At 44.0% G+C, this 15,516-nt stretch overlaps 1 protein-coding gene across 1 annotated transcript; it reads left to right on the top strand.

Annotated features, from left to right (window-relative positions):
• The first annotated feature begins 317 nt into the window (after window positions 1-317).
• Window positions 318-12,388, top strand: dusp5 (dual specificity phosphatase 5). The gene is made up of 4 exons (XM_043713102.1): window positions 318-765; window positions 4,450-4,607; window positions 8,707-8,926; window positions 10,362-12,388. Exons 1-4 carry the CDS (start codon window positions 408-410, stop codon window positions 10,754-10,756), a joined length of 1,131 nt encoding a protein of 376 aa, XP_043569037.1. The 5' UTR covers window positions 318-407; the 3' UTR covers window positions 10,757-12,388.
• Window positions 12,389-15,516: the final 3,128 nt, after the last annotated feature.

Here is a 15,516-nt window from a genome sequence, read left to right as displayed (position 1 = left end):
GGGGGGGGGGGGAAGAGGAGGTCCCGGAGGCGGAACCCTGGCTCCTGCCATTCCATATATGGACAGCCCGTGACGTCTGGCGCCATATATGGGCAGGTGCGTCATCGCGGGCTGTATAAAGGGGCGGGGACTCCCCTGAAACAGAGACAGAGGGAGAGGGAGAGGGAGAGGGACACGGACACGGACACGGACACACACAGACACAGAGGGACAGACACAGGCACAGAAGGAGACACACACAGAGACAGACACAGACACACGGAGAGAGGGAGAGGGACAGGGAGAGAGAGAGAGAGAGAGAGACACACACACACACACACAGACAGAGGGAGAGGGAGGGACCCAGGGGCCGAGTCGGCCCGCTCCCCGGGGAAGGGGCTCTGTTCCAGGGAGAAGCCGCTCCGGGGATGACTGTGGCCGGGATTGACAGCCAGCGCCTGCGGAGTTTACTCCGGAAACAGCGCGGCCGGAGGCTGGTCCTGGACTGCAGGCCGGTCCTCTCCTTCTCCGCTTCCCATGTTCACGGCTCGCTCAGTGTCAGCCTCAACCCGCTGCTGGTCCGCAGGGCCCGCGGAGGATCGCTGCCTCTCCACTTCATCATCCCGGATGAGAAAGCACGGGCCCGGCTGCGGGAGGGCCGAGTGGCCACCGTGGTGGTCCTGGATGAGAGGAGCCCACAGAGAGGCACTAAAGGCAGCATCGCCCAGATCGTGTTCAACACCTTAACCAGTGCCAGCCCGAGGGTAAAGATCTACCTCCTGAAAGGTGAGACTGAGCTGGAGGGGGCTCTGTCCCTCTCTGTCAGGGATATGGATGGTTCTGCTCAACTGTGCGGTTAACCAGTTTATTGTCAAATAGTTTAGTTAACAATTGCATTAGACACATTAACAAATATTACTGTTGGAACGGCCAAGAAAGAAATGACTTCAAACTGTGGTGTGACTTATTTTATTGCATTTCACACCGAGTGCGGATCCCGGTCATTGAGATTAGAGTGTTCTAGCATCAGATTCCTCCCTGGTCTAACAGAGTTCTCAGACTGGGTAACAGTGTGGCGGTGGGACTCAGGGGGAGAAGGATGGAGCCCTGGATCAGGACCGAGAGCTCCGTGTGAACAAATGCCCAAACACTGTCACTGGGCTGCTCTGAGAGTGACTGTGGTCAAGAGTGTGATGCTGGGAAAGCATGGCAGGTCAGGCAGCTGCGGAGGAGCAGCAGAATCGACGTTTCGGGTAAAAGCCCTTCATTAGGAATGCTGCCTGACCTGCTGTGCTTTTCCAGCTCCACACTCTCGACTCTAATCCCCAGCATCTTTCAGCCCTCGCTTTGGCCTGAGAGTGAGTGCGCTGTGCAGGAGCCCAGAGGGAAATTGCTGGGGTAGGAATGATGGAGATGCACACACTCCGAAAATGCGGGCCATTGACGGGTTAAAGTTTAAACACCAGGGTTACAGTTTCGGTTATGACTGTTTAAGGTCTGCCCAAGGTTGGGTCCATGTGAGTCAGACCGAAAGCATCATCCATTCCAGCCCCCTCTGACTGACTGAGCCGCTGGGAATCCAGTATCGGAGGCTTTCATTTGTTACTGAGCCTAATGGGGGGAAATGCAGGACTGGGGGGGAGAGAGCGGAGTAATGGGCTTAGCGAAGAACCAACTGATATTGTCTCCAATCCGATAGTTAAACAGAAAGGAAACCAGTCCTGCTTGTTACTGGGACTACCGATCTTGAATTTGTCTTTAGGGTTAGACCACAGCAGTGAAGCCTTGGTGAGATGGTTTAATGCAGCCTCTTCAGCATAATGTACAACAGCAGGTGTACATTACCCCATTTGGTAATTACACAGAACACCAGTGAGGGAGGGGGGAGAAACCACCCCTGCATCCAAAGAAAAGGGATCCTTACCCGAATCAATCACCAATCCCAAATCTGACCCAAAATATAATGTGTCTTTACTATTGTTAAGGAAAGAGATGAGAAAGGATATTGTTTACTTCAATGTTGCTAGCAGATGGCCGAATGGCTTTTCAGCACTTTCAATCATACATTTTGCTGCATTTCCATATTTGGTTAATGACATCAGGTTTATCATTGGCCAAATGGTCAGTATCAATCCTGTATACATCTGTCAAGCAGTGTGCAAATGGTGAACTGTCCAATCAATAGACCTGTTTATCAAGCTTTTCCTGAGTCAGTAAGGTCCCTTGCAGTCTGTCAAAGAATTTGTTGTTAATCAGAGTGACTGATAGCTATCCCTCATTCAACATCACAAAACAAAACCATGTTATCTGGTCATTATTAAGATGCAGCTATGGGAACTTGTTGAAATTGGTCACCTCATTTCTAACAATGCAACAGCGATTACATTTCAACAGAACTTGATTGGCTGTAAGATGATTTGCAACATCTTGTGATCATGAAGGGTGCTATATTGGTTACAAGTTATTCTGTCCATGTTGTCAGCAAGATATTATTCAATCCGAGTTCAAATAACTACCCTTTGGGAGTTTGTTTCATTTTAGATTTACACTTTTCTGAGTAACTACCACAGATGCCATTGTCATTTTAGATAATAAACTATGAAGGAGGCTATTGAGTAGAAGATGTGACATTGTGTACCTACGTAAATTCGGGGTTAGAATATTATCTTGTTATTTTGGATGTGTCACAGCAGTTGGGTGTGAAGTGATAATTAAGTATGTATCATGTAGCAGAACCTGATATCAGCACGCAATCCTGTTGGCGAACAGCAATGAGCAATCAGTTTGCAATTTATTTGAAGGTAGTTTTATTATGTTTGGGCAGGCCAATTCAAAAACTTCTAAGAATTGAATCACTTACAGTAAGACAAAACCTTACTGATCAATAATCAATGTGTAATAAAGCATTTATTTATAGAAGTATATTTGAAGTAATGCTATTTTTAAAAAAAGTAATAAAATTAGATAAATATGAAATTTTACAATAGAAATAAAATAAAGGACTGATTAATTGACTGGATAAGTGTTCTGAGTCATATTTGAAAGCCTGAAGCTTCCATTAGTAATAGTTTCAGTATGACATATCGTTTCGCTGACACAGAATGTAGATCCTCAGGGTGCAGACGTGAGGAACAATGGTCAGCAAAACATCGTGGGCTGAAGGGCCTGTTCTGTGCTGTACTCTTCTATGTTCTTAAGATGTTTCAGCTCGTAAAGGCAGCTCACTTTGAAATCCACCAAGACCACACTATAGATGGTTTTATATTTGGCTTGTATTATTTGCTCACTAAGGTTTGGTTGCCCTGTTGAAATTTTCTTTTAAAGGATTCTGTCATTAGTAACTCATTCTTAAATGATCCACATTTCTTTTAAATTTGGGAAGTATTTATTTAATTTTCTACAAAACTATGAAGACTAATTTACAGCTAATTTGCTCAATTTAATACCAATGTTTTAGCAGTATTCTGTCTTTATATGGTCTCCTGATTCGTTCAATAATCACTCTTATATAGCATGACATGCAGGCAAGCTGTTTTGTGGAAACAATGATGACAGTGCTGTTCTTAAAGCACCCATTTCCTCCATTTGTTGCATTCTTTCTATATCCAGGTTAGATCATAAGACCACAAGATGTAGGAATGGTTGTAGGCCATTCAGTCCAAGTCTGTTCAATTCACTGAGATTGATCAGATTCCATTTGCCTTCCCTGTTGCCCACTGGACTCTGTGAATCACAAAAAGCTCGCACCAAGGACTCCCACATCTTTCTGTGCAGTAGATTTCCACAGGCTTTCCTCATTAAATGATGTTCAGATCCTCTGTGCTGCCAAAGTGCATAACATCACATTGTTTCCCATTATATTCCATCAGCCAAGTCTTTGCTCATTCATCTGACCTGTCTATAGACTCTTTCTCATTCTCACCAGCCTACCTAGTTTGTCTACAAACTTGGCAAGAGTACATTGACTTTCCTTATCCAAGCTATTAATACATTGACAAGCAATGATACTTGTGAAACTCCAATAGTTGTAGGTGAAAATGTCCACCATCTAACCCTATCGCAGGTCTGCACACTTTGACTTCTATTTATACTTCACAGTCTCTTTATACACCGTATAGCTCACCGGGTGCTTTCTTGGCTAGTGTATTGTATTCAACAAAAGGGGAAGAAAGTATTCATGACTTTTACCCTCTTCCAAAGGCCTCTCAAATATTCCACCCCATGATTTAACTCATTCGATTCAGAATGCCCCATTGCAGCTATTCTATTTGATGACAACCATGTCACTTATGATTTTAAAAATGAATCCAAAGTATTATCCAGTCTGTTTAAAGTGTACAAGCTCAGGTTTCCTTACACAAAGGAGAGCCCGCAGCTAACTGTTCCTTTCTGTTGTTGTGCAAGGTTGAAGCATGCAGGTATAAACAGGTTTTCTTTCTCCCCCCCCTCTCCCCCTTGTACTGTGTTTAGGAGGCTATGAAGACTTTCACTCTCAGTATCCAGAATGTTGCACTGAGCTAACGCCTGGCATGAACTACACCAGTGTGCAAGAGGTTAAAGAAACTGATGCAAGCCCTACAAACCAGCATGACAAGCCTTGTAGCAACCACAGACCAGTCTATGATCAGGTGTGTACAACTAGAGAATAAACATTATGCCTGTGCCGAGGGACAGACTAACTTTAGAGTACATTTCCTTTCAGAAGTGTCACAGAAGAGGAAACAACATCAGACAGTTGTGTTTTTTTGAAAAGCACTGCTGGTAATTGTCATTTCTGCATGACATCACTCTGCCATAATTGGGTACATGCAAATGTGCTACACTGAAACCTGACAACTTTGAACAAAATCACGTGAACAAGTAACATGGGAAGGTATTTTTCTTTACCAAGTTCCTGTTTCCTGAGGGGTTTTACGTGTTATTTTAAGGGGTTTTCTGTTTCATTTAACTTCCTTTTGTTGTTTCTGTTTTGCATATATCAAAGGTATTGTTCCTGTTCTCTCAATTACCTTCTGTCCTTTTTTGACAGGAGCTGGAAGTAGGTGTGTAATTAAGTTCACTTTAAATAAATGGATGAGTTGGACCAAGGGGTCTGTTTCTGTGCTGTACTTCTCTGACTCTATGACCCTAAATAAATCCAACTGAATGTAAGTTTGCATTAAACAATGCTTTTCATCCCTCCATCCAGAGAGTGAAGAGCCTGTGGAAATTACCTCTGCAGAAAGCAATTGAGGCCAAAACATTGAATGTTTTCAAGAAGGAGTTATAAATATATTCACAGGTCTAAAGGGATCAAAGGGTATGGGGAGAAAGCAGGAACAGGGGACTGCATTTGATGATCAGCCAGGATCCTACTGAATGATGGGACAGGCTCAAAGGACCCAATGATTTATTCCTGCTTCTAGTTTCCTTTTCTATTAAAACAGACACCCTCAACTGTCTGTAGTTATTAATTGACTTGCATATATAATCTTTCCTGCCCTCTGACAATCAAGCACAAATGTAATTTAATAGTTGTAAGGTAGGAATTGCAAACTACTACTTTGCACAGTGCAAAGATTAAAAATCAGATCATTTTATTTGTGAGATCTTATTTTGAGGGATAAGACCTTGGGGACAACTCTCCTCCTCTTCTGTCCTGGGACTTTTTACATCCACATGAGAAGGCAAGTGTGGCTTCAGTTTTTGATATCTCAGCCAGCATGGTATTACTGTATCACTGGATGGAATGTCTGCTGAGAATTTTCTGCTTAACTCTTTGGAATGGGATGTAAAACCACAAACTTCTGACTGCAAGGTCAGAGCGCTACCATGACTGACAATTAATTTGAAATTCTTCGACACAGTCTAAATTACACTATGGGCTGGGCGTCTGCTTGGTTCTCTCTCTGATCTCATTCTCGAGAGAGCCCAGTCATTGAATTCTATTACTGAGAATGAGGGAATCTGGATTCACATTTTTAGCTGGATCAGAAGATTGAGGTACAAGTTGAGTCCAATTAAAATGTTCTTTAGTATCCAGGGTCTGGTCATTTAGACTTCAACACAAGAACAATGGCACTACAGCAATCTACCATCAGTAGGAGCAGAATATCACCGTTTACAAGTGTGTTTTTGTCTGCTCAGTTTTAATGGATTTGTTTGAGATTGTGGCTGAGGAGCCCGAACAGGTTCAGGGGATTGCACTGTACTTAGAATGCTGCAGACTGGGACAGGAGGATGTGAAATATCAACTGCAGTCAAAGGTCTATTCAAATCCGAAATCATCATACTCTGCAGTCATGTGACCATGCCAGTTAATATTAGTCCAGTCAACCCTCAGCAACATTATCACTAAAGTAATGGCAGCCAATATTTTCCTGTTATCTGTTCAGAAGTAATATTTAATATTACAATCATCAAATGAAAATAAACATTTCTATTTCCATCTGGTGTCTTCTCCATTGCCCCAAACAAAAACTTCTGAGATTGGCTTTTTCTTTTACTTCTGTTAACCCCATGTGATGTCAAACTCAGACCAGAGTGAATTCCACTCCACAGCAAGGCAGCTTCCCCTGAAAAATGTACATCTCCGTCTGTCTGTCCATGCTCTCTGTGGAGCTGGACACCTGCTTTAACTATTAACCTCCCAAACTATATCAAGAGCAGACAATCGGTTATTACAGTGCACTGCAGGATGCTTGGGACAAACTGCTCAAATTCTGCGCTTTAAAGATTGCTAATCTATTTGAAAAGCAATGAGGATCATCTCCCAGTATAATGCTGTTCACATGAAAATGCTGCACGGAACAAGTATTTTCATAATCCTTTTAAGAAACCAGGTATTTATCTGTTTGTAGATGATGGCGAGGTGGGTTTGCCTGTTCCTCCTTGTTACTTTTTACAGCAATACTCAATAACAAATCAGCCTGAGGAGAAATGGCACTCTGAGTGAATTTTGTATTTTATAGCAATCTTTTGCTCTGAGTTTAAGGCGATCAGAATCAGTGAAATAAACCCTCCTGTCATGAAAGAGGTTGAATTTACTTGCCCCCACTCCCAGCCCCTGTAACTGTGGTTCCAGCTGCTCTCAGTGCTCCCCCTGACAGTCTCTGACTGATGTTTAGTTGCACATTCTTGACTATGGTGTATTTTTCCTGGATCATGGCACCCACCTATGAGGCCAACCTGGCTTGCCTCCTTTACAGATCCCAGAGCTCAATGGCCCCCAGTTGCAGAACCATTGAACATCCATAAGGCCCAGACCGAGGTTCTGTGGTTTTTTTCCTCTCAAGGAAACCATCCATTGTTGCTTTTCATGGCCCCTTGGTATTGCCATTCCCCTTCACCTTGCTTCAGGCACACTGACTTTTACAGCTTAACATTAGTGAATCTGTTCAGCAATATTAATTTTGATAGCAGGTTGCTCATGAGTTGGATGAAAATGCGACTCTGAAATCTCTAGAGATTGAGTCGTTAACTTTAAGGAGCACTGTTGATGACAGGTAAACTCTTGTCTAGATCATAAACAGCACTCCCTCAGTGTTTTTTAAAAAACACATTTTATTTTCACTCCCTTCACGCTTTAGCAGTCTGCCTCAATGCATATCCTTGGGATTTGCTCCAACAATCTTGCAGACTTGATCAGCATCGAGGAAGTGAGTTGGTAACAGCACAGAAAAAAACATGCGTATTATTTTTTCTTCCTGTGTTGGAAGCACCTGGTCTCTGGCTTGAGCTTTGTAGTGGCATAATTGAGGAGGCTTAGGGAATTGAATTGCATTGACTGTTCAGCAGAAACGGTTGGGCCTAAAACATTGGGCTCCACTCTTTGACTCAAATTGATAAGGTCTGACATCTGCAGTTGTGTAACTCTGACCCTCTAACTGTTTCAACATGGCATTAATGTGGGTCATTAAAACAAGGCCATAAAACCTTCTGTATTAAATATTCTGGACAAATAATTTCATGTCCATTCATATCATGCTATTTAATGTGATGAGCACTGTCCAGCCAGACTGATTGTCACTTGTATGAGATGGTGACCATCTGCAGTGCCCACACAGCTAACACTGTCTGTACTTTAACAGCACTGCATCAGATGTGGCTGACGTCTCTTTATTACCCTGTTCTTTCAGTTAATTAGTAGACACAGTAGAACAGGGCTCGGAAAGCACTTACTGTTAAGGTTCCTGATTACACATGTGCTTGCAGCACTGCCTTTGCACAGTTAATGTTATGGATCATTCAGCTGGTCAGGCAATGTCTCAGTTTTAGTTTATGTTCTGAAGTTGCATTCATTTTAGAATGATATTGACGGTAAAGGCAACAGAATGGTGTGGTGACAAAAGTCAGGACATATTGAGGATTTTCTGTTTTAGACAGTAGGTTCCATGCACGAGAGATTCTGGCAGGTACTGCAGCTTGGTTGCTGTGAGTAGGGACAGAAGGCCAGATGTGCAACACAGTGGCTCAGTGGTTAGCACTGCTGCCTCACAGCACCAGGGACCTGGGTTCAATTCTCTGGCAACTGTCAGTGTGGAGTTTGCTCATTCTCCCTGTGACTGCGTAAGTTTCCTCTGAGTGCTCCGGTTTCCTCCCACAGTCTAAAGATATGCGGGTTTAATCCCCTCCTGACATTCACTTGATTGTGTTCCACACCACTCTCTCATTTTGATTTTCCAATACAAATCTGTCTCCTTCATTCTCTCCATATTGTTTAATGTTTTTGTTGTGTTCATTTTGCAGGGGAAACCTGTTGAAATCCTGCCTTTTCTGTACCTGGGTAGTGCCTACCATGCCTCCAGACCCGACTTTCTAGATGATCTCCACATCACTGCTTTGCTGAATGTCTCTCGCGACTGTGCAGAATACTTCAAGAGCAAATATCATTATAAATTCATTCCTGTAGAAGACACTGCAACTGCAGACATGAGTTCCCATTTCCAGGAAGCAATAGATTTCATTGGTATGTAACAATTGTGTAAATTTTGATTCTCTCAATGAGCTCATTCCAGTTTGTTATTATAGATGATACAATATGTGCCATTGTTATCCAATGTCACATCTGAGATTGAAGGTGTCCCCTTTGTACAGATGCAGGAGACTTGTCTTTTCAGAGTACTCCTTTAATTAGTTTGCTCTACAGTAAATTCTTAATAAGGGACTGGATTGTGAAGGTCCATTTTATTTTCAAACCCAAAATGATCAAATAAATTAGGATATTATAACCTAGTGGAGTAATGATCAGACCCAGTAGTTTTTTGAGAGAGAATACTCCAATTTAATTAATAATTTCTCTTAATTCCAAAATTGGCCTTGTGAAGTAATTGAACAGACTTCAACCCAGACTGAACGCAAGGCCAAGTCTTAAAGTTTTCTGTTTTGATACTGAGATAGGCTTCACCCTTCTGTTAAAAAGGAATTATTGTCCCAGGAGTGAGTGGGAGCTTGCCTTTTGAGATTTGGGAAGGAGATGTCTTGGAGAGCAGATTAAACTGTTTTTTTCATTCAGTGCTTAACTGTCTTCTGCTACAAACAGTCACTTGGTGCTGACAGTGTGGGGTGGGGGTGTAAGTTTGAGTTGCTGCAGGTGGGCTTGTTCACAGGAATTATTTCCCCCCACATCCCCCAACTGGAAGCTGATTCCAACCTGGAACCATTTGCAGTAAATTTTATTTTGGATATTTCAAAGGCCAAGCATCACACTAAAACTTGCTGGTCTCCAGAAACGTGGGGAGCCATGGTAACTGCCTGGGTGTGACCTCTTGCCAGCAGATCTGAGTGAGGAGGCCCTGGGGCTAGGTCCATTCGGAGGCAGCAATGTTTCCAAATGGACTCCCACTTCACCAGCTTGATCCAGCAGCTGTGGCAATGTCCCCCCCACCCCACACCCCACATTTGTAAAAGTCAGGGAGAGGCAAGTTCACTGTCTCTCTGCCTTGCCCACAACAACATGCTTCTATTCTAATTTTTTTTATCTTGGATGGTGTAGATTTCTTGAGTACTGGAGTTGCACCCACCCAGGCAGGAGGGACTATTCCCCCCCTCCCTCCCTCCTGACTCTGTGTCTTGTCAGTCTGTTTAATCCAGACGTCCATGTTCACCCACATGGAATAGCCACTGGACAGAGTATTTGAAGCTGTCCAGGAGTGATGAAATGAGCTTGAATTAATGTTAGCAAATGAAGGTGATAATTTGGAGGGAGGGGGGGATAGGAGTTGTCTATTGAACAAAATGGGTGTTTTTGCTTCTTGTAGTTAAAGCATCTTTTTGACTTTGCAATATTCTAGTGTGTTACAGTAATTGCCTACCGAAGATTCATAAATGTAATGCACTGATGTGTCAAATATTTTGGTGTGCACATTAATCAGGAGCTAAACTGGAGTCTTGTTACTTCCCAGATCATGTGAGGCACACAGGAGGGAAAGTGCTGGTCCACTGTGAGGCAGGAATCTCTCGCTCACCCACCATCTGCTTGGCTTATCTGATGAGATCCAAGGAGCTACGGTTAGAAGAAGCCTTTGACTACATTAAAGAGCGAAGGAGTACCATTTCTCCCAATTTTGGCTTTCTGAACCAGCTATTGCAATATGAATCTGAAATTCTCTCCCTCACCCCAACCATCCAACCGTGCAAAAGAGAGACTGTCTCCTGCTCTGCTGAAGAACTGACCTACAATAAAAGTTTGGAAAGTTCGGTCTATACTTTCCCCAGTTCACTTTTGAGTACAGTGCCAATGCCATCACCAGCTCGCCCGTTTGAGTTCAGCCCGATAAAGCTATCTCTGTCTTGCTGAAATATGAATCAATGTCCAAAATCATCAAATGGAGGAAACCTAACTGAAGGATCACAAACTGATACATCATTGATGGTGAATCCTGATTGATTTCCCGTGGTTTATCAGGTCCTACAGTATTTTGTGTTTACCAAACTCTGCTTTTTACGATTGTCCAACCAATCAGCACATCCTTCCTGTAGACTGTTGGAACTCATTGCTGAGCCACCACAAAGAAGGAAGGTCATAGTAACATAAGCACACGGTGAGAGAATGGGAAGGCCGTTCTAACTGTGTATCGTACATAAATGAGGCTTACACTCACTCTCATGGCTACATGCACTGCATTAGATCAGCATTGCCCCAGCCTTGCTTGGCTGGGCCTTTTCATTGTTCTTTGGTTCAAGTATTCTGAGTAACTTAATACAAACCAAAGGCCCTGTTGACAGTGTATTCAATGCTTCTGTATTTATTCATTCGTACCAATTCAGGGTCATGTGTTCTTGTCTTAGTATCAAACATATGCATGAACAGTCTCTGTGTTTTTAAATGTGATGCTTTGTTCTAGATATTAACAACATGTTGTTCTGTATTGAAGAGCCATGACACATCAGATCAGAGGGAGGCAGAGTGAGAAACTTTGATCATCTTTGGTCATGATCTGAGTTCAGGGGCAGAGGCTAAGTGACCCTGTGCAGGCTTTCTGTGGGTTGACAATCTCCTTTAAACATTGTGCTCCCAATATCTTGCTCCCCGTCGATACCACCTCTCTCTCTGTCTGGGGCCACCCTCTCTCCCTGGCTTCTCCACCTTCTGTCCACCTCACCAGGACTCCGCTCTAGTCATGCCCTCAGACCATTGCACTTACCTGTCTGAAGAGTCCAGACCTGGAGTAGCACCATTCCTGATTGGCTCACAGTTCCTCTAGAGTGAGGAATAAAGACCCCGTCTTGACAGCAGTGTCGGGAACTGTGTGGTCCCTCCAGATTCCTTGTCTCTGGTAGTAGAGGTCTAGCCATTCTCCTGATCTCAGCCGTAGTGTGCAGCATCAAAATCTCTCTCCACCTACTCCATGGAGGTTTCAACACCTTCCTGTTCACTCCAAGGGGCTATAGCTGTGCTCCATTACTACACACAGATTAATCGACAGCATATCACTGAACACTTCTGAAAAAAGACGGAACTTTGTAATTAAACCAATCTTTTATACGTGCAGGAAGTCCCATAACAATTCTGTTTTGAATTGTGGCTGCTGTTATTATGTTGATGACACAGTAGGCAAGTCTGCACTGAGCAGAATCTCTCAAACTGCAGCTAGGTAAATGAGTAGTTAGCCTGTGATGCAGTCAGACTATCAGGATCATCCCTTTTGTAGTCTTTGATCGTGTTTTTGGGATCTTTTATGATGAATTGAACCAGTAGAAGGGCCTTGGTTTTTGAAGTCAGCAGAAAGACGGACCTTGGCTAATGTTGAACTCCTCAATACTGGGCTCAAGTGTGTGTCTGCCTGGACATTATTAATGTCCTGTGAGAGAGTGTGAATCTATAACTGACCAAGAGGCTGAGTCTGTCATTGAGACAGGTGTTAGTAAAATCTCTTTATTTTCTTTGTTTTTAATTATGAAATGTTTCTTGCACATTGTCCCATGTTCAGCTCGCCACTTCCCTCCCCCCCCCCCCCACCCCCCAACCTTGCTACTTTATGTTCCTGATGATAGAGACGGGCTCTCAACTCTCTTGTCTCATGGATCATTGGACTCCCCTTGAATATCAGGCAAGTTTGACCAGTTGGAGATCAATCTGCAACATCAGATTTATTCCTGAGCAGGAAGTTCAAGATCTGTCCCACAATCCACCCCTTGCATACACAGTTCCTTCATGGCTCAGGTACGGAGCAGTGCGGTGGGAGGGTGGGGAGGGGCGGTAGATGTCAAGACCTGTGCTAGACCCTCTTGCTGAGCCCCCAACGTGTAATACCCCAGTGCATCATGTCATACCCTCTGTTGATTGATACTGAAATCCAAACTCCTCCTCCTCCTCCTCCTCCCCCCCTCCTTCCCCCCCCCCCCCCCCCCCCCCCCCCCGTTCAGCTCTATAGGATTTCTCCTAATGAAAACTCTCTAACAGCAGCGATTTTCCTAGGTGATAAATAATCACGTTTAGGTAATTCTCTCACCGCATCGGATACAGTTGTGAATCATGCCACCATCAGCCTCATGACTATATTAATACACTTCTACCTCTGAAGACTGAAAATATACTTCAAATGTTGGTGCTTTCTACAGTTATAATGATTTGAAACAAAGTTTGAATCTTGTGTCCTGTTGCACCACCATCCTGCTGATTTAAGGTAGATCTGAGCACTGAAATGCTGTTTGAGTCATTGATGTCAAGTTTGTCTCAGGATTTGTGAATAATGCTATAAAACCTGTCAATGTTGTCAGGGCATGTTACAATATCCTCTTGTCAATGAGCAATACGTTTTGGGAATATGTGCAGTTGTGATTATTTGTATCTTTTCCTGTACAGTATCAATAAAATGGTTCCAATTGGGGGGAGAAAAGTCCACCACTGATAATTGAAGTGATTATAGAGAGTATGCTTCCTCTTCTTACCAATCTCCCCTCTCTCAATAATAAAAACCAGCTGTTGTGGGGGAGAAGACCGCTTCAGTCCTTTTTGAGGGAGTGTAATATCATTGGTGTTCTTTTGAAAAATAATTTTGTAATGTCCTCATTCCAGCTGTTCTTCCCAAAAATACTATTTTAAATGAAATGCAGTCCCCAATTTTCAAATCCCGCAAGCTCTTCTGTTCATTAGCCTCAGGAAATCTGACAAGTTTGAGAATCAGCTTTCATGTTTGCTACTTTGGAAAGTGAAAATGGAGCTGTGTCAAGAGTGTGTTGCTGGAAAAACACAGCAGCTCAGGCAGCATCCATGAAGCAGGAAAATCAACATTTCGGGTAAAGGCCCTTCATTAGGAATGAGGCTGGGAGCCGTGGGGGTGGAGAAATAAATGGGAGGGGGTTGAGGTTGGGGTTGGAACTGGGGAGAAAGTAGCTGAGAGTGCAATAGGTGGATGGAGGTGGAGGTAAAGGTGATAGGTTGGAGGGGAGAGTGGAGCAGGTAGGTGGGAAGGATGTCCTGCACTAACTAACCCCACCGCCCTGTGGCTGAACATCTCAACTCCCCCTCCCACTCTGCCGAGGACATGCAGGTCCTGGGCCTCCTCCATCGTCGCTCCCTCACCACCCGACACCTGGTGGAAGAACGCTTCATCTTCTGTCTTGGGACCCTTCAACCCCAGGGTATCAATATGGACTTCACCAGTTTCCTCATTTCTCCTCTCCCCACCTTACCCCAGTTCCAACCTTCCAGCTCAGCACCGCCCTCATGATCTGTATCATCTGTCAATCTTCCTTCCTGCCTATCCGCTCCACCAACTTCTGTGCTTTTCCAGCACCACACTCTCGACTCTGATCTGCAGCATCTGCAGTCCTCCCTTTTGCCTAGTGGAGCTGTAAGTCATTGATTGTTAACAGTATTGCAGTAAAGATGATAGTTGATGATCTGTTTAATTGAAGAGCACTTATCCTGAATCCAAAAAGCATTAAAGAATCATAGAATCCCTGAGTGACCTCTTTCCCGATGCAGGTAGAGGCCATTCAGCCCATCAAGTCTGAATAGTGTTCACTCCCATCCCATCCCAGACCCACTGTCCCACTCCCTCCTAACCCCAAATCCCTGCATTTATCATGACTAATACACCTAGCCTGCACGCCCCTGGACGCCATGGAGCAGTTTAGCATAGCTATCTGGCCTAACCAGCACATCGTTGGACTGTGGGAGGAAACCGGAGCACCCGGTTGAAATTTATGCAGACACAGAGAACGTGTGAGCTCCCCGCATGCTTACTTGAGGATAGAATCAAACCCAGGTCCCTGGTGCTGTGAGGCAGCAGTTTTAACCACTGAGCCACCGTGCTGCCCCAGATACCAATGGACCAATATATTCTAATATTTACATCAGCAATTTACATCGAGTACAATTAATGTATGAGCGTGAAATAAGGAGGTAACTTGATGGAATTGGTGAAATCCTGATGAGTCCTATTCAGGTCACCTCAAACTCCCATTGCGATGAATCTCTCAGCCATTCCCACTGACACAATAGGAAATCCAACAGAGCAATATCCGTAAGAAAGTGAAATTCCAGACTGGGAACTCTGAATTATCCAAACCTCCCATGGGCGTTACATGACTGTGCCAGCCAATTGAAGTGGTTCTCAGGCCCCACTCCACACAGCCATGGGCCAGCCCACAGAAACGGCTGCACAATGGCTTCATCTATGTCTCACCCTGTCAAACACACACTGCCAGACAGGTTTAACACAGACTACCTTACTGTCTTTGACCAGGTCGCTCTTTAATGTTTGAAGATGAAATGTGTAACAGTGAACATTGAGACAAAGAGTGTGTCCCTGCTGTGGTCTGAACCAACTGGAAAACTGCAGCTTCCTGTCAGGATGTTACTTTGTGAACCTCAAGTCACGACCCACACAGTCTGAAGCAAACAAAACCACCTGAAGGTCTGTCCCTGATTCTGAACCGTGGAGCAGGAAAGTGGATAGAATGTAGCAGTGGAAGAAAAGAAGATTATCTCACAGTGACCTAGAGCAGATTGAAAAATGCCTCACCCTCCTGCTTCCTGAGCTTAGGGTGAGAGTAGGGGAGAGGTGCTCCTGGTCTCTGTGTTACAGCTGAAGCTGCAGGGGAGGGGAG

This window comes from Chiloscyllium plagiosum, chromosome 22 (genome assembly GCF_004010195.1).
Source record: "Chiloscyllium plagiosum isolate BGI_BamShark_2017 chromosome 22, ASM401019v2, whole genome shotgun sequence".
Classification (NCBI taxonomy): domain Eukaryota; kingdom Metazoa; phylum Chordata; class Chondrichthyes; order Orectolobiformes; family Hemiscylliidae; genus Chiloscyllium; species Chiloscyllium plagiosum.
The sequence above is the reverse complement of the archived record's forward strand: the minus strand, read 5'-3'. Positions and strand labels throughout refer to the sequence as shown.

Bases quoted from the DNA above. Each gene is read 5' to 3' on its own strand.
- dusp5 (XM_043713102.1), top strand. From the start codon at position 408: ATGACTGTGGCCGGGATTGACAGCCAGCGCCTGCGGAGTTTACTCCGG. The intron at 766-4,449 runs GTGAGACTGAGC...TACTGTGTTTAG, and splicing joins AAAGATCTACCTCCTGAAAG to GAGGCTATGAAGACTTTCAC. The intron at 8,927-10,361 runs GTATGTAACAAT...GTTACTTCCCAG, and splicing joins GGAAGCAATAGATTTCATTG to ATCATGTGAGGCACACAGGA.